The 21,732-nt window shown below is 39.4% G+C and overlaps 1 protein-coding gene across 1 annotated transcript in view; it reads right to left on the bottom strand.

The window, feature by feature from the left end:
• Atp13a5 (ATPase 13A5) overlaps positions 1-10,857 on the bottom strand; it is a 108,247-nt gene extending 97,390 nt beyond the window's left edge. Inside the window, exon 1 of the mRNA XM_047564223.1 lies at positions 10,629-10,857. Within this exon, the coding sequence (XP_047420179.1) occupies positions 10,629-10,709 (81 nt within the window). The 5' untranslated portion in view covers positions 10,710-10,857. The remainder of the gene's footprint in view (positions 1-10,628) is intronic.
• Positions 10,858-21,732: the final 10,875 nt, after the last annotated feature.

Consider the following 21,732-nt stretch of genomic DNA (forward strand, 5'->3'; position numbering starts at 1 on the left):
TAAAATTTGTTTTTATACAATGGTACACTACAAAGCAAGTTTTTAAAAATGTACCTCTGCTGCACATTTCACATATTATACTGAGTAAACATTGTTACTATAGACCAATACACATGTCTACTTACACATAGTTCAAAAATGATTAGAAGTCATTGAACTGTATATTTAAGATTATTGCACTTTGACATCACTGTATTTATTATGTCAAAATAAAGAAAGAGTTGAATTATTTATAAGACAATCTGCTCCAATCAAGAGGTAACTAATGATTTTGGTGGAGACAGATTGGAGAAGAAAGAATGGCAGTGACATTAGAAAAATTAATGAGAGAAAAAGGGTCAAAGAAGAGACTCTATGGGAGATGGGAGGTTTGGTAACCTGGGAAGACTAGCTAGCGGCCACCCAGTATGGATGATAGGTAAGAGCTGGCTTCCGTCAAAGTAGAGGGAAAAAATCTCATCCCTAACGAAGAACCTGCCAAGATAAGTAAAGAGATTTGTGCGGAAGACACTTCTCATGGATGGGGAACCCTCACTGTTGAAATGTCAGCAAATTTTCTCCCATCTGTGAGTAAGAAAGAGAGAGTGCGAGTGAGAAAAGGTGGAGGAAGAAAGAAAAACAAACGAAGAACAGAAGAAAGGGAAAAGAGAAAGGATAAAAGAAGCTTATAAATGTCAAAGTTACTTTCTGGAGTGTGTGGTTCCTTCAGGAAAGATGAATAGAAGCAATACTTTTGCTTCCTTGATACATCCATCTCATAAACCTTAGTAAAACTCCCTTCTAAATCATTTCTCAGTCTTCCCGGAGGTATGAGGCTGGATATGGGAGCTTGAGATTTTGGCCAAAGAATCACTGGTTTACCTGTCATTCTTTTAAGCAAGTACACTTGATTGGCTTGCCAATATTTTTCTGATTAGAGTTTATCACAGTATGTTCCATTTTGACTAATTAATTTCAGTTGTCATTTTATTTTTTAAATGGTTATCATTCTGATACAGTTAGAGTCACTCAGATCTCTCCTAAATATTTGTACTCCACCAGTAAAATCCTCTAAGAAATGGAGGATATAGACAAGGGAGAGAGGAGCAATATTCTGTATAATAAGAGGAAAATAAATTAGAATCCAGAGGATATTGGGAATAGATGAGGAGACCAGAGTCAAGCCCATTATACACAGTTCCTTGTAGTCAAGTGACTTTTGTCACCTGTTATTCTTGTGACCCCAGGATTTAAGTTCTCCAAGTTTCTGTTTCCATCTCTGTGCTCAGGGGAATATTAGTGGCACACACCAGGAAGAGCAGTAGGGAAGATTAAGGAAGAGGTATAAGGTGTGGAGTAGAAAGGATGATCAGTCAGCGTGAACAGGTGATTTGATAACAGCTTCAGTCAGAGGAGAAGAGAAGTGACTATTTCAGTTTTCAGTTGCAATATAATGGTCAAGTTTGGTAATAGAAATAGATGCATTCCATGAGGCCAGGAGGCCAGATTTACCACCTATTTGTGAACCTGAAGAGCACAGAGGGTGTCACACAGACATGATTTTCTTTCTCTCCAAGCACAGAGGTTCCTTCACTGTTTTCTTTCTCAATAGAATTCTGTCTTCCAGATGTCAGGAGTGGTAACACAGCCCTAATGTCTTCTCTAAGACCAGAATACAGAGGAAGAAGCCTGGGTCAGGAGTGGCCATGAAGTATGCATGTGCTTTTCAAGGGAAGTGTTCCCAAGGTCACAGCTTAGAGTCAAGGTCCCTATCGGGGTCTGACCACAGCCTCTTTTCTTTACATCCCATCTGTTACCTTCTAGAAGCTCTCACTTCTCTACCCTGGTCCATTGCTTACCAACTACGATTTAAATTTTCTGGTTTAGGTACCAGGGTGATATTGGGTTCATAGAATGAGTTTGGGAGGGTTCCCTCCTCTTCTATTTCATGGAATACTTTGAGGAGTATTGGAATGAGCTCTTCTTTAAAGGTTTTGTAGAACTTGGTTGAGAACCCATCTGGTCCTGGACTTTTCTTTGTTGGTAGGCTTTTGATGACTTCTTCTATTTCATTACTTGAAATTGATCTGTTAAAATTGTGTATGTCCTCCTGGTTCAGTTTAGGTAATTCATATGTCTCTAGAAACCTGTTGATCTTTCACCCTGCACAAAACTCAACTCAAAATGAATCAAGGACCTTGGAATCAGACCAGAGATCCTGCATCTTACAGAAGAAAAAGTAGGTCCAAATCTTCAACATGTCAGCTTAGGATCAGACTTCCTTAACAGGACTCCCATAGCACAAGAAATAAAAGCAAGAATCAATAACTGGGGTAGATTCAAACTAAAGAGCTTTCTCTCAGCAAAGGAAACTATCAGCAATGTGAAGAGAGAGCCTACAGAGTGGGAGAAAATCTTTCCCACTCATACTTCAGATAAAGCACTAATTTCCAGAATATATAAAGAACTCAAAAAACTCTACACCAAGAATACAAATAACCCAATCGACAATGGGCTAAGGAAATGAACACACTTCACAGAAGAAGATGTACAAGCAATCAACAGATATATGAAAAAATGCTCAACATCTCTAGTAATAAGAGAAATGCAAATCAAAACTACCCTAAGATTCCATCTCACCCCAATTAGAATGGTGATTATCAAGAATACAAACAACAATAGGTGTTGGCAAGGATGTGGGGAAAAAGGTACACTCAAACATTGCTGGTAGGGTTGCAAATTAGTGCAGCCACTCTGGAAAACCATATGGTGATTTCTTAGAAAACTTGGAATGGACCCACCATTTGACCCAGCTATCCCACTCCTTGGCCTATACCCAAAGGACTTAAAATCAGCATACTACCATGATACAGTCACATCAATGTTCATAGCTGCTCAATTCACAATAGCCAGATTGTGGAACCAACCTATATGCCCTTCAATAAATGAATGGATAAAGAAACTGTGATATATATATCACATTATATATATATATATATATATATATAAAATGGAATATTAGTCATAAAGAATAATAAAATTATGGCATTTGAAGACACATGGATGAAATTGGAGAATATCATGCTAAGTGAGATAAGCCAATCTCAAAAAACCAAAGGACGAATGATCTCGCTGATAAGCGGATGATGATACATAATGGGGGGTGGAAGGGAGGCAAGAATGGAGGAAGGAGGAACTGTATAGAGGGAAAAGAGGGGTGGGAAGGGTGGGGGGGAAGATAAAATAACAGAATGAATCAAACACCATTACCCTATGTAAATGTATGATTACACAAATGGTAATGCCTCTACTTCATGTACAAACAGAGAAACAAGGTGTACCCCACTTGTTTACAATAAAAAAATTTTAAAAAATAAGAACAATATTTTTTTCCTGATGTAAAAAAAATAAAAAATAAAAAATAAATAAATTTTCTCAACTTTGGAATTCTCACGTGAAAATATGTGGCTGGTTATAAAATGCAGTGGAAGTAGTTTGATGCAGCAGTTAAAGGCTGGAGACATGGCATGAAAAAGTCAAGTTCAAATCATACCTCCACCACTGTACTGGATATGTGGTTTGGGGTAATCCGCTTGACTTCTGATGCCACAATTTCTGCTCCATAGATGGGAATAACACTATCTGTTCTCTAGGGTGGATGTGAGCAACTAATAAGATAATGCATAGGAAACATTTAACATAGTTCCTGAAACATTTTGAGCACTCAATATGTGTTAAGAGTTAGTATTATCTTGGGTAAAACACAATTCAGCTAAATTTTAGTGAATTAGAAGGGTTAATCCTTTGGACTCATTATGAAATGATCTGACGAAAGTGCAATAAATTCCACTTCTAACAGTGATTGAATGAAGGGCTTAAATTAAAATTTTGCTTTTCCCAAAAAGTACCTGTTGTCAAAATTGATGTCAAGTCACCCCATCCCTGAAAAACTGCTTACCTGTGAAACTGGAGAGAAGGAATTGAGGATAAACATGAAATTAATTTTAAAAGTAGCTAAATGTAGTAACTGTATAGGCAATCACACACACACACACACACACACACACACGCACACACACACACACACACACACACCGGTACAATCATTCTTTACTCATACAGGAGGAAAGAGAAATCAATGTAATAGAGTGATGTAGGAGAGCATCCTACTTTTGATGCTTCTGTATGTTACCTAACTGAGCCTGTTTCCCCATTGCAGAATGGATATCTGTGTGACTACTTCACAGGAATTAAATGAGAAATACATGAAGTACTGGCCCATAATAAGCACTTTAAATCTTTTTCTTAAATTTCTTATAGCTAGCTCCTATACCTGCCATCAGAGATGGAACTAAGATTCATCATTTCTTTCCAAAACTCTCTTTTGGTAGAATCCTCTTAGTCTTGTGGGACCATCCTCTGGGATCATTCCCAGTTGTTGAATTTTCATTTTATCTAGAGCACTAGCATTTATGCAAGACTGCTCTTGTGAACAAAGTCTTTTTTAGTTTTGGCAAATCCTTTTATTCCTATGCTCTCTGTTCATGTGTATAGCCTTTTAAATTATTTGTTGAAAAATTACACTATGTACATGTATAAATAATACCACAGTGAATTACACCTTTATGTATATTTATAAAGCACCAATTCAAAATGAAACAACAAATAAATAGAAGGAAGACCAGTAGGGCTCAGGAAGAGGGATGGGGGATGGAAGGGGAAAGGAAAGAGGGGGCACTGGGGATTCCAGAGTAAATTACATTCCATGCTTGTATGATTATGTCAAAATGAACCCAAATGATATGTATAACTAAAATGCACAAATAAAAGCATTTAAAATATATTTGTTGAGTACCCACCACTACAGGTATACTGCTGTGTGAGTCAAATCATTCTTAATGGATATTTTAGTTTGCAGTGCATGACACTTCCACTTGATCTAAGAATCTCATGGCACAAAGTTACAAATTTATTCATTCTATCAATACATAACAAAAATAACTCATGAACATAAAATTACTTCTGTAAATGGTAATGCCAGTTGTGTTTTGTTGTTGTTATTGTTTTCTTTGCTATGACACGTTGGGCTCTGCCACGGGCAAAGAATGTTCCAATAGCCTTAGAGAAAGTTCCCTCTTTCTATCAGGCCTCAAACTTGGGACTTTAATCATTGCCAAGGAGATCCTACCTTTGTGGCCTTCTGTGAAACTAGGTTGTGTTGTGTTTTATCTTCTTTCTTTCTTTTTTCAGCTACAATCACAGCACCATCTTGTTTATTATTGACAATCTACTCTTTGCTTCCTCTATCTGCACCTGTTAAATGGTATTCCTTTACATTTTAGATGCTAGAATATTCTCCGAGCTCTCATCTCTACTTCTGCCAACACACCAACGTTCATCTCTTTAATGTGAGGATACTATTATTCCAGTAGCTGGATCATGTCGGTACAGTCATTATTCCTCAAACTTTTATTACTGTTTGGCTACATGTAATAACTTATGCTAGTTATGACTAAATACCAAGCTTTGTTTGTCATACTGTCACACATTATACACAGCACACATGTGTATACTGAGTGCTGTGTATAATGCCATGAGTGTCCCTCAAATAGGGAAAAGATGTCCTGGATCACTTTCACTTATGCTTACATTTGGTAATAAGTCTTTCTTGAGTACTTAGGTATCATTCAACCCTCACAGTAATCCTAAGAGGTGGCTTTATTACTTACTAAAATAAATATTATTAATATTTATAAATTATTTTTTGCAGAACAAAAACCCAAATCTTGAAAAAGTTCAAGAGAATTCTTGAATAATTCAACCTATTACATTTTCCTCCTTGCATTTTTTTTCTGGAGCAAGAAAAACCCTTCACCCTCCAGCAGTGTGAATCAACCCAATACTAAAGAGTCGAACTTATTATCACTCTAGGCATTACATACTGTCAGTCAGTACTGCCATAATAACAGTGCTAACTTATGGTCTTCCTGCAAGTTGAAGTGCAACTAAGAACCCTTGTTTGGTGAGCCTAATGGCTAGAGTGCTGTAACAGCAGATCAGAAGGTAATAAGATGCAGTGCATGACCACCAATTGTGATATCTTACAGACATCCCACCAAATACATCATTAATTCTTGAAATTTCTCAGAGAATATGTTTTAGAATGAACAAAATTTCATAGACTTTTTTCCTTAAAAGTACAGATTACAGCAGAACTATTTTTTTTTATTTCTTCTATTCTGCCAAACAGGCTTCCATTTAAGTCCTTCCAGGAATAATATTTTTAATAGCTACCTCACCCTGGCAACTAAAATCCAGCCATAATCAAATCAAGCACTTCAATGACTTTTTCAGGTACAGCTACAAGCCCAAGTTACTGATTATCTCATCTTGTATTTTAATAATAATTTAAAACAAGAACTCAACAGTGAGGTCTGTTTTATTGCATCCTACCAATTTCTCTCCCACAATCCAGCCTAGAGAAATGTTTAAATCTTGATTCTGTCACCTATATTCTTATCTCTCCCTCACAGCTAGTGTCAGTTGAAGATTGATAGGTTTGACTTCATCCAAGTTGTTAATATAAATGTTGACAGGAGACAGGAGAGAACCAATAGAGCTGACTTTTCCATTTCAATTTTCACTTTTCATTATTAATCCTTTTGGGTTATTTTATTTTGGGGGGGAGCTTTAATGAAGGAGAATGAACAGATAACTTGATATGAAATAATCTAAATGTTCAAATTTCCTGATTTCTTTTGCCAACTCTTCACAGATTGCTTTTGTAATGGTGGGACTCCAGCAATTATCATTCCCCACATTTTAATCAAAGAGGGGGAAAGGTGCTCAACACCAGTTCCACCTCCTGTAGTTATGCCTGCACATTTCAACTTGCACATCACAAATGCAGTGTGAATGAACCCTTTATTTTCCATAGTGCTTTCCATATTTTGTATATGACTTGCACAGAAATTATGAATCCGGAGGGTAAGCAGAATTATTTTTAGGCAACCAGCAAGGTTCAAAAAGGTTTCCACAGTGGCATGGTTAGCAGCAAAGCCTTGACTAAAACCCAGATCTGTTCTCTTAGGATTTGGGGCACCTCTACAAGTTGTCTGGAGAAAATTACCATGAAGCAAGATGCCTTTCTATTGCTCCTATGTCCTCCACACTAAGTGGCTCTTTTCTTTGAGGACTGCTCCCTTTTGAAATTTGCACATCCAGGCAGTGTGGTCACAGACTGAATGACTGGGTTTTACAAAAGATAGGAGTAAAGCAACACTTGTGGCTGTGACAAGCCCAGAAAGACCATCCTCAGAAAGTAGGTGCAGGAGGCACATGTCCAGAGAACCCTGAAGCAGAGGCTGATATGCACATAGTGTGCTCTGGACATCCTGGCTGAGTACAGATGGGATCTTTCCCCCAGAAGGGTAACAATGACAAAAGAATACCTATCAATACCTATCAATCACTGAGAACATTCTGACCTCTCCTGGGAGGGTCCATGGAACAGTAATCAGGAGAGAATCCATGTGTGCATGCACACACACTCTTATGATTTGGGTTCCCCCAAATCATAAGTGTAGGGAACATAGCAAGGAGGAGAATGCCTCCTTAAAGTTTCACTAAGAACTTGTAATATATTTCTGCCCACCTGGTATTTCTCAAGCCTAAGTGAGAAGGAGAAAAAGAAGACTTTTATGTAACAGATTAATAATATTGTTCTACAGAAGACACTTCTGGAAAATCTATGTCACTTTATTTAATTCTCAGTCCAATATCAAATAGTAACTTTTACCATTCCCATCAGGTTAGCTAATTGGCCTAACTGAACTGAAATTCAAATCCATGTCATCCTGTGTTCAAATCCCATTTCATAGGCTTGTGCCAGGTGGCCTGAAGGCTCTAGGCTCATCGGGGTCTGTGGTGAAGGGTCCTCTTATTTGGCAGTAAAGTTGTGGGCCATGAGAGGATCTCAAGAGAGGATGAGAAAAGCTGCCTGTGGTTTGAGGGGCTGAGGGAAATCCCTGGATCGGGTAAATTTTTAGGAAAAAGGAAGGTGAAGGAAGAGAACCTATTAGAACTGAACTGTAGTGTGGTGGGTAAGAGGTGGGTAGAAGCTGGTTGGGAAGGTCAGTAGAGGCCTGGAAAGAGAGGATGTCTGTGGCCCCAGCTGTTGTACAGGTGGAATGGAACACTGATTGTCAAGGGCAGTGCATCACCCCACCCTGTCGGAGGATTTAGGGCCTGGAACAGGAGAGGGAAATGATGATAGAGTCAACTGTCAGGTCAATGCTCTGCTTTATATCTGTGCTGAACTCATCAAAATGACCCAAGATTGCTCTAGAATAATTCACAGTTCTTCGCCATCCACCTGGGTTCTGCTGACTGTTTGATTGAAGGAATCCATTATTTACTCCAACAGTGTCTAGCTTTCACCTCAAATCCTTTCACACGATCACAACTGTTAACTTGAAATGATGAATGCCACAGGGAACTTTTAGGAAAGGAAGGGCAATTGGGGAGAACCTATAAGTCACACAGTGTCGGCCCCCAAGGTAGGAACTAAGCTATGCTCGGGTTTGCTTTGACCTACTGATTGTTTTTTTTTATTTTTTAAACTTATTTCCAAAATTTATAATCATGCTATTTCACACAAAAATCCAAATTTCCAGCTTCCTTTTGAAAGCCTAGGTCTGACAACGTCAGGCTGTTGACTTGCAGGACTACAATGGCCTAGAGCTAAGTCATAGCTTCCTCTTCAGTTTGTGTACTTATTCCACCAGACCCGCCTGACCCTCAGGATTACTAGAACAACTGGAATAAGATTTGCCTCTGTGCTCTCTGCCCAGAAGTAAGATCGATGAAAGAGAATTCCACAGCCAACTCTCCCCTCCCCAGAATGCCCTGGCAGTGTGAGGTGAACATGACTGAACTGCAAAGAGAGCCTTTTGCTGGGAAGTCTAGAAGTCTAGAAGGGTTTGATCATCCACAGAAAAGAAGAAAACTGTAGCACATGTTCCATTACTTAATCCTTCGATACCCATGTCCTCCCTGTGATTTGGCAGAATTAAAGTACTGGATTATCAGCTTTGCAAACACAGCACCTCCTTAGAGAGAGCCAAGAACTACATAAGGTTTTCAAGATCACTCATCTCTATGTTCAGAAAACCTCATGTCTGACAGCTGTCCCTCAGCAAACACAGGCCAATTGATTTTAATTTTTTCCAACCCCTCGGCCTTAAGATTTTTAAGCATTGTACCATTATGGAGCTCAATGTGGTACAATTATGCATAAATATGGTCCATGTTTGTAATTTTAAAATTCCTAGTAGCCACATTAAAGAAGTAAAAGGAATCGTCTGGAATTAATTTTCATAATATATTCTATTCAACCCAATCCAGCTAAAGTGTTGGCATTTCAACATGTAAACAATATGAAAATTATTAGTAGGATATTTTACATATTTTTAGTAAGTTCTTCAAAATCAAGTATGAATTTTACACATACAGCACATTTCGATTTGGATCAGTTACTTTTCTAGAACTCAGGAGCCTCAAGTGGCCAGTGGGTACCTTATTGGACAGCACAACTGTAGATATATTCATTTATTTCCCTCAGATCAACAAACAAGAATAGGAAGAGCAGGTACGGATTTCCCACAGCTCTCAAAGGGAACCAGGGAACCGAGAGGAAACTGACACCTGCACCCTTCTAATATGTAAACAGGATCCCCTTGAATCTTTTCAGCCCCTGGCATTCTTCTTCTTCTTTCTCTTCCTCTCTCTCTCTTTCTCTCTCTTCATTGCCCAGCTAGAGACACTATTGTAGTGTGGGCAGGGCTGTAAAAGCTAAGGAGTGGGCTGGATTCCAAGCCTGCCCCATGCAGGCTAATGACCTTGGGCAAGTTACCTAACCTCCCTGGTCTCAGATTTCTTTTCTATGAAATAGGATTAGTTCCTTCTTTACTGAATTCTGAGGATTAAATTAAACCATAAATGCAAACTCCTCAACACCAAGTAGACACTGTCAGAGATTTCAAATTCTTAATAATTATTTTTCAAGATTTTTGTATGTTTTGTGGGGACAAAAGAACTGAAGATGTGAGGACTTTTTTTTAAGTATGTGCTAAAGTCCCAGGCTCTGTATTACTTCTTCTGCAGCACCAGGTGCTTAAAACCTCTCTTGGTTTTAGTAAAAAGCATGACTTTGGCCCAAAGTACCCTGAGCCCAGGTCCTGCAGACACACCAAAAACAAGAGAATAAGAAAATAAAGCATTTCCGTTCTCACCAAAGTGTGTCCAAATTACATGGTGACCCAGATGACAAGGGGGGGACACCTCAGTATGCACATGTGAGAAGTCACCACAATGACTCCGCAAAAAGGCTGAGGAAGCTTCCCACGGTCCACCGCATATGAAGATGGCAAAACTCTACCATCCAAATACTTTCTCAGCTCCTGAAGGTTCTCTAAAAACAAAATCTGCCCTGCGGCTCTCATGACGCTTTATCAGACACCAACCTTTCCAGGTACTAGAACCACCACCATTGGTACTACAGTTTATACTCTAATGTAACGGAAAACAGTAGCCCCGGCCCACAGCCTTGGGTGCTTTGAGAAAACTAAGAAAAAGAAGGGAAGACTCACCAGTTCATTCTCCTCTCCTTGGTTGAGCAAAGCCCGATGGTCCTCCTCACTCTTCTCCTCCATCTGAAGTGGACCTGTCATGATGGCCCTCCTGGCTAACTCCTTGGGGAAATGTCGAAACCACCTGTACTTCTGTGAACTCAGTGGCTACTTGTCATTGCTGTTCTCAGGTGCTTATAAAATCTGTTGGCACACACCTTGCTTATTAGACCAACAAAGGAAAGGGAGGAAATCCTCTCCTTGGCCACAGGATTGGTCTGTTAATCCATCTGCTTGATGTGTGTTTATTCTTTCTCGTGTTTATTTACTGAGCTAGATGTGAGTGTCTCTGGTCCTAAAGAATGATGGGAAAAAGAAAGATAAATAATTTCACATGCTTTCCATAAATGTCTCAGCCAAGTGGGAATGACCACTTTGCTAAAAACCTGAGACAAAACTAGTGAGAGATATATTTTTAAAAATTCAGTGGACTTTAGAGACTTGATGAGCATATTAGGTGTGGCCATGAGCATCAAAGGAAGGAGGGTTGGCTGGTGATGGGGAATACAGGCATCATTCTGGAATCAGAAAAATCTGAATTCTAATCCCCGCTCTGTGGATGACCCTGAAAAGATCACTTAAAATCTGAATTTTAGGTTTCTATTATATAAAATATTAACAATAATTATATAGTTGATATACAGACTTACAATATTTGTAAAAGGCCAAATGGAGCACCCACCACCCTCAGCAAGAAGTAAGTGATCATCCTCATAACACTTTCATACTATCAAGAAGAGAGAGACTTTAAAAAAGAAAACAGTGATTTGATTTCTTTCATTTCACTTTACCATTTAAAGTTTTCGAACAAGTGAAACTTATGAAGAAAGGAGGAACTAGAAAGACTGACTATTAAGGACATAACTCAAATTTCCATACCTGTATAATTATCACTGAATTAGACAATTTCATTAAAAGTAAGAAAACTGATCCATCCAGAGATTAATTTGTTTGTGATAAAAACTTTTGTCATTTGCCAGGTGTGGTGGGACACACCTGTAATCCCAGCCGCTTGGGAGGTTGAGGCAGGAGGATTTCCAGTTCAAAGCTAGCCTTAGCAAAAGTGAGGCACTAAGCAATTCAGTGACAGCCTGTTTCTAAATCAAATACAAAATAGGGCTGGGGATATGACTCAGTGGTTGAGTGCCCCGAGTTCAATCCCCAGTACCCAAAACCAAAAAATAAAATTCGTCATCTTTTTGCCTTTTATTGCATCCAGCCCACTGAATGAAATACTTGCCACCTTGACCATGGGAGAAAATTTGCTAGGAGTGAAAACCATGAGAGGATGATATTTGACCCTTTCCATTGAGTGAAACAATCATCAGCTACCTTGAGCAGGCACAAGGTCCACCTTGACATTCGGGACAGTCAGAGTGCTTCCCAGCCCAGAAGATGTGGCTGATGAGAACGAACAGACAATTAAATTTTCTCATGGAAGCAAGTCTACTGAGATGCCCACTTTGAAGAAAACTGTGGGATCACAAATGTTGCATTTGCAATCCAGTCTAAGGTCGAGCCCAGATTTGGAGAGAAGAGGTGTAATTTAGTAAAACCTAATTCAAGACATGAGTGATGGTCATCATTCACCTTTTACCCATCAGCTGGTCACTCATATTTCTTCCTGAAAGAACATCAGTTTGTCCGAACAGTGATTTCAACTAAAAATGCCAATGATGAGCCATGCTATGTCTAAAAGTGGGCACGTGACCCCGTTCTAAACAAGTAAATATAAAGAAAACACAGCTGGGGGCAGGGATCTTGTGGGAAAGATTATCCTATTGCTGAAGGAGAAGGAACAATTTTTTTCCCCTTCCATCCTTTCCTTTCTTCCTTCCTCTAAAGTGTATGTGAGTGAGGATGCAATGGTTGGAGGATAGGAATTGTGTGAATTAGGAGGAGAGGGAATATCTCAGTGGCAATTAAATGAAGACTCGGTGGCCGTGGTGAAGCAGGTTAGAACCGTGCCTCACTCTCCCACTTGGTCTCTAATGCCCACTCTCCCCATCCACTTGCCCCTTGAACCAAAGGGAAACTAGTAGATGTTCAATCTAGATCTGTCCTACCCAGATTTCCAAGCTCCTCTGTTATTTTGTCTACTGACCACTGGAGACTTACTGGAGCATTCTGGTTCACAGATGTCGAGTATCTATGAAAGCAAGATGGCTTAGCTAAGATAGACTGATCCTATACAACGACAATAAACAATAACAATTTTAATGGTTTAACAGAGTAAAACACTCTTTTTATTAGATTTTTATATATTATTATGTCAGTGAAAAGAATTTTTAAAAAATAAATTAAAATATCATTATAAAAAGAAGTAATTAATACTTTTAAAGTATACCAAGGTATTTTTACAAAAGGAGAAAATATGTATGCATTGTAATTAATAGTAACATTGTAGTAACTAATAAATGAATCTTATAAAATCAAAACACCTGCAAAATGTACATTTTGGGCAATTATGAAATAATTCCATTTATATAATATTTTATTTTGTTGAGACCCATGTTTTACTTGAAAAGAAAAAAAAATTTGAAAAAAAATTCAGTTTTAAAGATACTATTTAGCTGGGTGCAGTGGCACATGCCTGTAATCCCTGTGACTTGGGAGGCTGAGGCAGAAGGATCATAACTTCAAAGCCAACCTCAGCAACTTAGCAAGGCCCTAAGCAACTCAGCAAGATCCTGTCTCTAAATAAAATACAAAAAAGGGCTGGGGATGTGTCTCAGTGGTTAAGCACCCCTGGGTTCAATTGCTGGTTCAAAAAAATAAAAAATAAAGATACTATTCAATTTGGGCGGTGCATTTCAAGTGTGAACTGAAGTTTGCACTTACCATACAGAAATATTACAATTCCCAATATGCAGTCTGTTTTACTCTATTAAAAGAAGAACCTTGGGAGAAAAAACTAGACAGTTGAATTGGAACTGGAGGTTGGACAGTTGAACTCTCTAGCTAAGTAGTTAAGCTTGATATGGTGGCAGCCCTGAGAGGTGCAGTAGTAGCTCACCACACTCTTCAACTCCCCTTCCTTCAATTTTGCCCACGTGTGCAAAACTGCAAAGCACTGTTTCAGATCCTAAAATGAGAACCCAGAAATGAACAAGGCATGGACTTTACCCTTGAACTCAGTCTACTGAAGATATGCTCCTGAATCTGTATTTTAAAAAATACATCTTTTGTGTTTATTTGGCACATAATAAACGTTCATATTTATGAGGAACAATGTGACAATATGTGTATACAATGCATAATGATTAGATCAGGGTAATTGACATGTTTAATATCTCAGACATTTGTCAGTTCTTTGTGCTGGGATACAGTCCATTGTTATCAACCACAGTAAGCCTGCTCTGCTAAAGAACGTTAGAAGTTATCGTTCCTATTCTTCTATGCCCCTATACCCCTGTACTTTCTCCCATCTCTCATCCCCTGTACCCTTCTCAGGCTCTGGTAACCACTACTTTACTCTCTGCTTCTATGAGGTCAATATTTTTAGTTTCCATGTATAAAGGAGAACATGCAGCATTTATTTTCTGTGCCTGACTCATTTCACTTAGCATACATAATATCCTCCAGTTCCATCCACATTGTTGAAAATGACAAAATGTCATCCTTTTTAAGACTGAATAATATTTCATTGTGCATACATCTTCATTATCTATTGAAGTACATTAGGTTGATTCCATATCTTGTCTGTTGTGAACAGTGCTGAACAAAACATGAAAGTGAAGATGTCTCTCTTACACATTGATTTCAATTTCTTTAGATATGTACTAACTAGATGGATTGCTGGATCAGATGGTAGTTCTAGCTGAATCCAAGTCTTAAATATTCTCTACTTGTTCTCCCCCACTACTCTGAGCTCATGTGACAAGTTCATCTCTCATTGTTCCAGGTTTGGTTTATCACTGGTATGTGTATGTACAACTGATATATGTGTGTAATCATGCATACTATTCACATATATCCTTTGCATTATCTCCCACCTATGGAAACTAAATAGTTCAGAATTCGTTAACAAAAGTTATTAATGTTTGAAAGTGATTGATCGTTGAAATATCTGCAACTTTTAATAGACTGCAAGGAAGAATGGAGCTTCTGATTAGAGCATATGAAGTTAAGGGTAAACAATATTCCACTGTACCCATTCACAGCTAACTCTTGATGGATGAGGAAAAGGCTCCCCTTCTGCTACTGGGTTTCCCTGGGGTTCTCATTTCTCCTCTATTCTAGGCATGGTTGCCTTCCTGCTGCCCTCCATCCCGCCAGAGACACACATCCAGGTAGCTGAGCTAGCTCTTCCCTGCTCCTCACGGGAGTCAAGCACCAGAACTTGGATCAAATCCTATGCTCTACTTGGTTTCTATTGTAAAATGAGTCTTTGTGCATTGCAGCCTCTGTTAATTTGTTATGGATCAGTGAAGCAGTTACTCTTTTTATTTAATTGCTTCTGTTTTGAATTTTAAAATCACTGCCTCTTTAAGTCATCAAATAATTATTAACTGATTTACTCTCTTATGAAGTCAATTCTACTTTTCAAGTTCTTTATATATCTGAGGCTTGGTGTTCCTCATGCTCCTCAATTCACCAGTCTTGCTTTGGAATTTATTCTCATAATGTTTGATATATAAACTGATAATGGTTCAAAAGGGAAATCCACTCATTTTTCAAATCCAAGCACTTAGCACAAGGGAAGGTTCATATAGTAGTTGCTCTGTAAATACTATGTGAATCAATAAATAGTTTTTTCCTGCCTAGGTAATCTGCTTTTCCTTTGGATGGGTCAGTGGCAGAGAGGAAAACAGGCTGTGGCACATGTTGCCAGCTGTCTACTCAGATGACCTTAGATGCCTTGGATGCCATCAGGGTTACAGGGTGCTTGTGCTTTCTTCTAGTGACCTCATTCCTGCAACTCTCTTCAGAGTTACCTTTGAGCCCTTAGCCTAGGGCCCCTTTTCTGTCCTAGCAAGGTCTGGGAAGTGCCTGGAGTTTACCCTCCATCACCACCCTGCTTGACAATCCCACAGCCCCAAGCCAATGACTGACAAAGCCCCATGTCCCTTGCCAAGAGGCAGGTCCCTGACATTTCAGAGCTCCCTGGCAGCCTCAGGTTGAGGTGAAGGCCCTGCCCCCCATCACATTCCTGGTTGTATTGTCTTCCACTCCCTTCCCACTTGAAACACGCCTTTGAAAATATGTAAATTGCTGTATCAGTGTCCACTTCTGGGGAGCCCAACTTCAGGAAAGAAGGAAGCAGTCTTAATATTTGTGCCCCATCAACCGATTCTTTTGGGGAGGAAAGCACCTGCCATCTAGGTCTCATCCCTCTGTTCTCTTACCTGCCTTTCAGTCTGTTCTCTCACTTTAAAGCCTTCAGTTTCTTCTCTCCCTAAATTAAAAATTTCCATGACTCATGCTGCGTCTGGTCTGATTATTCTTTCTACTTAAGGGTTAGAATTTTTCCAGGAGAATTCAGTCACTTATTTGAAGCTTCTGGAGGTGTCTCAATGATGGTGGAGGACTTCAAGCTTGCCACGAGCTATGCCTCACTGCTCCGTGCTTTGTGTATTTAGCTGCAGAGGAACAGAATGTCTGTTTACTATTCTGAAGGGCTTTTTAGATGACTGACTACAGGACCTAATGCACATGGACTTCTAGTTGCTTGGCTTGCCTGATGAGAAGAGTAAGTGCCAGTGAGTGACAATCACATGTTAACTGCTTTGGTCAGGCCAGTTAACAACTTGAGTCTGACGAGTGGCCAATAAGATGCCCCTGGGCTGTCAAGTCAAAACCTTGGTGAACATGTTCTCTGCTCCCTTCACTGATACTACAAATGCTAACAACTTTTAAGACCTGTAGGATGCTGAACAGAAGGACAATGCCACTTCTGAAATTGGTGTCATCGTTACTGAAAGAATCGGAGTTCAATTGCATCTGTCGACTCAAAAGACTTCCCCAGGAAGAAAACAGATGGGACAAGGTAAGTGAATACAAGGATGGGAATGGACTTCGGTAGCCTAGAGTGAGCTGGATCTTGTGATCTGTCTTAAGGAGGATATAAACCTCTATGTTGATGTTTCAAGGCAAATTGGGTTCTTATGCATCTACCACAAATGATCTAATCTGGTTGGAGAGATGCAGGAAGATTCCCTTAAAATAATCAAACTTAAGGACAGGAACAGCTATTCCTTTCATCCCTTCTTTGAAGGGTGGTCTAGTTTGCATATCTTAAGGAGTGGAATTTTTGCATAAATGTTCAAAAGCTTGGAGAACACAAGATATCAAACTCCATCCCACGTTTCTGCCTTTAGCTCATGTCAATACTCGTCCACCAGGTGATTGTTTCATCAAGAATGCAGTACTTGAAGCTGTAGTAATGGGTGGGGATAAACAGACACACCCCAAGAGAGAGCAGTCTGTCAGCAGATTTCCCATATGGGGCTGCTTTTATAATATAGAGAATGCAAAGTGATGAACAGCATTTTCAAAGGAATACATCCCCAAAAGTACTCTCAACACAGGGTAAGTTGGCAGGAAAAATTGTAAACGAGTATCCATGTGGATTAGTGTAAGACAGCACATTTAAGAGAAAATAATTTAAGTGATTCTGGGATCATGCTTTCTAAACTTGATTTATCATCAGAATTACCTGGAGATCTTGATAAGGATACACTTCCCCAGGATCTATCCCAGAGATTCTGATTGAATGTCTGTATGAGGTTGGGAGCAGGAATTTATTTCTAATAAGCTCCTTGGGGATCTCCATAATGGATTGAGTTTGAGAACCATGTTCCAAAAAGAAACTTAAGAATTGCTGTGGACTATTCCCTACAGACAGAAAGCTAACCCATGATGTGAGAGCAAAAAAAGACCAACTAAACATTTACTACAAATAGGTCCAAGTCTGAACTACTTTGCACAGTTGTTTGCATCTCATGGGATGTCTTATAGACTTGGATATTATCCAGAAAAGTAATTCTTCAGAATAGACACTTGATGGGAGGAAAAGGACCACAAAAGGAAGCCGAGAAAAGCACTCGACTCTTTGGAAAAGCAAGTTACTATAAACAAAGGTTAGAGGAAGGTTATCTATGTTATTTTAAATAAGAATAAACAGACTACATTTAAAAATAATTTGACTAGAGGCAGAGCAAGATGGCGGCTAAGATTCTCCCTCAATCTCCCCTCACAGACACAAGTCCAATGAGCAAATCACGTAACACACTATCTCCATAAGAGCTAAGAAAATCAGGTGAGAGACCAGAGTACATGCTTTTAGTATACAAAAATGAAAAGCATTGAAGGAGGCATGAAGGAAAGGGTGGTTTGAGTTAACCCTCCCTCAACTCCAAGGAGTGGGCATGGAGGGAGATGTTTTGTACTTGAGGAAGAGAGAACGAATTAAGTCCAGGCCTTAGACTTGAAACCAGGCCTATGATAGTGCTGGGAAAAGCCTCACCAGCCCTGCTACCAGGTCAATACCATAGACTGAGCACCAGAACTGTGTTGGGTCAGGTGCTGGATTTCTGCTACCACCCTCCTCCAACCTCATGCTGTGGAATGGGGATCAGAATTGCTGGGGAGCAGGGCATGAGAGCTATCCCAGGGTTTTGATTCTGAGCCTGGTACTGAGACTGTTACAGTGAGGTCAAGCACCCAGTAGAAACTAGGATCCATACACAGGTTAGTCCTCGAAGACAGAGCCCCTAGACTGGTTCTGGCAACAGGCAGATGCCTGTGCATTGGTGGAACAGATGAGTTTTGGCTGCATTAGTTCCAGCCTTGGAGTAGTATTGGGTATGCTCGCCTTCCACCCAAGACTGTGCAGGCCCCTATAAGACTCAGATGCAAACTAGCTAAGCACCAGTTTTGGTGGCTGAGGGGCTGTCTCCACCACTCATCCCCCAGCTTTGAGCAACATGGCTATCATCAGGCCTGTACTCACAGAAGGGGCTTTAGAGACTCTGGCACCAAGCAGAGACTTGTGCCCCTATGGGACAAGCTTGTTTTGACCTATATTACCACCAACTGCAGTGTGGGCCCTACTGCAACCCTGAGACTGCAGGTCCTGATGGCTGTGAGAACCAGGACTGACCCAACTTAACATTAGCCTAGGTGGCAAAGGGACTCCCATTAACCAACTTTCAGCAGCATATCGTAAAGCATGACTCCTTTTACTGGGATAGGACAGGGTAGTAAGCACAAGATTTTGCCAAGGAACTTGGTGCTGGGCTGGTGAAACCTAACACTGGGAAGACCCTAACTGACCCCATTCTCAGGGTTGCCTGAATTTGGAGCCTCTGGAACAACTCCAGTGCCAGGAAAAGACACACAGCTCCAATCGGTCAGACTTCTATTACAGCTAACATCATCTGTGACTGGGTGCTGCCATCTTGGGCCTTGAGTTCACCTCAACAACAGGCAGTCCATAGCAACATAAGCCTTGTTTCCAACTCAGTGTTGTGCTGGTCTTTGTAGGTTTGGGGCTCAACTTCACAGCATTGTTGCTGACAAGAGAGACAGAGCCTCAGACTGGTCCATATACAGTAATACTACTCAGAGCCATACAGAATCCTGCAGTGTCTGAACACAGACCGGCAACTACAGACAAGGCATCTGGTCCTAACCTGGGACCAGGGACAAGCTTGTGGGAACAGGCTACTTTTTTAGGTACTCCCCTGTTCCTTTCTGAGCAATAATACACCAACAATCTACCTGGGGCAAACCTAGGCTTGGAGTGTCTTCTAGTACTGACACATTGAAAACATGCCAACAGCAGACACCTGGCAGTTATGAACCTTGGTGCCCTCTAGTACTGAAGTAGTGCTAGTGACTATAAACTTGGAGAAAATAAGCAGTTTGCTCAGAATTTCTTAGAAAGACAGGTACAAACAAAACTAGTTAAGGAAGACTGGAATAAATACCTTGCCTTTAGTGCCCAGTTGATGCTTCATGCCAAAGAGCATCAAGAGCTTTCAGAAAACCATGACTTCACCTAATAATCAACATAAGGTACCAGAAACTGACCAGGTAATAAACACTATGGGACACCTCTCAGAGAATTAAAAACTTAAAAACACTATAGAAAGCATCAATAACAGGATAAATTAAACAGAAAAAAGAATTAATGAACTCGAATATAGATGTTTTGAAAATACACAGTTGAAGGAGATAAAAGAAAAAAATAAAGAGGAATGAAGAAAGCTTATGGGAACTTTGCATATTAAGAGAGCAAATATTTGCGTTTTTAGGGTTCAAGAAGGACTTGAGAAAGCAAGCAATAAATAAAACTTATTCAAAGAGCCATAACAGAAAACTTCCCAAGCAAGAAAAGCATACAAATATCCTGACCTAGGAAGGTCTAATGTTACCTGTTAAAATTAACTAAACCTAATCAACCCAAAGAGATGTTATAAGCAAACTCTCATAGATAAAGAGAAAATTCTCAAGGCCGCAAGTGAAAAGAAACAAATAGCATATAAGGGTTTCCCAATTTGGCCTCATCGGAAACCTTATAGGCCAGGAAAGATTGAAAAAAAAAAGCCATCAGTTGAGAATATTGTACCATCAAAGCTATCGTTTAGAAATGAAGGAGGGATAAAGACGTTCCAAGACAAAAGCTAAGAGAATATATCTACACTAGACCTATTCTGCAAAAAATGCTAAAGAAAGTTCTTCAAACTAAAAGAGACATCAAATGAGTATGAAGAAAATATAGGAAGATGTAAAATCCATTGATAATAATAACTGTATAAACAAACTCAAAATGCTTTAATATTGTAAAAATGATATGGAAACTATATAGTATGAAGTACTATGTAGTATGAAGACTAAAAACTAAAACAATTTAAAATAATAACTACATTAGTATGTTAAGTGGGGAATCAATCTCACAAAAGAGGTGAAAGACCTCTACAATGAGAACTACAGAACACTAAAGAAAGAAATTAAAGAAAACCTTAGAAGATGGAAAGATCTCCCATGTTCTTAGATAGGCAGAATTAATATTGTCAAAATGGCCATACTACCAAAAGCGCTATACAGATTCAATGCAATTCCAATTAAAATCCCAATGATGTACCTTACAGAAATAGAGCAAGCAATTATGAAATTCATCTGGAAGAATAAAAAACCCAGAATAGCTAAAGCAATCCTTAGTAGAAAGAGCAAAGCAGGGGGTATCGCAATACCAGATCTTCAACTCTACTACAAAGCAATAGTAACAAAAACGGCATGGTATTGGTACCAAAATAGACAGGTAGATCAATGGTACAGAATAGAGGACATGGACACAAACGCAAATAAATACAATTTTCTCATACTAGACAAAGGGGCCAAAAATATGCAATGGAGAAAAGATAGCCTCTTCAACAAATGGTGCTGGGAAAACTGGAAATCCATATGCAACAGAATGAAACTAAACCCCTATCTCTCACCATGCACAAAACTCAACTCAAAATGGATCAATGACCTCAGAATCAGACCAGAGACCCTGCATCTTACAGAAGAAAAAGAAGGTCCAAACCTTCAACTTGTTGGCTTAGGATCAGACTTCCTTAACAGGACACCCATAGCGCAAGAAATAAAAGCAAGAATCAACAACTGGGATAGATTCAAACTAAAAAGCTTTCTCTCAGCAAAGGAAACTATCAGCAATGTGAAGAGAGAGCCTACAGAGTGGGAGAATATCTTTGCCACTCATACTTCAGATAGAGTGCTAATTTCCAGAATATATAAAGAACTCAAAAAACTCTACACCAAGAATACAAATAATCCAATCAACAAATGGGCTAAGGAAATGAACAGACACTTCACAGAAGAAGATGTACAAGCAATCAACAGATATATGAAAAAATGTTCAACATCTCTAGTAATAAGAGAAATGCAAATCAAAACTACCCTAAGATTTCATCTCACCCCAATTAGAATGGCGATTATCAAGAACACAAGCAACAATAGGTGTTGGCGAGGATGTGGGGAAAAAGGTACACTCATACATTGCTGGTGGGGTTGCAAATTAGTGCAGCCACTCTGGAAAGCAGTATGGAGATTCCTC

This window comes from Sciurus carolinensis, chromosome 9 (genome assembly GCF_902686445.1).
Source record: "Sciurus carolinensis chromosome 9, mSciCar1.2, whole genome shotgun sequence".
In the NCBI taxonomy this organism is placed as follows: Eukaryota; Metazoa; Chordata; class Mammalia; order Rodentia; family Sciuridae; genus Sciurus; species Sciurus carolinensis.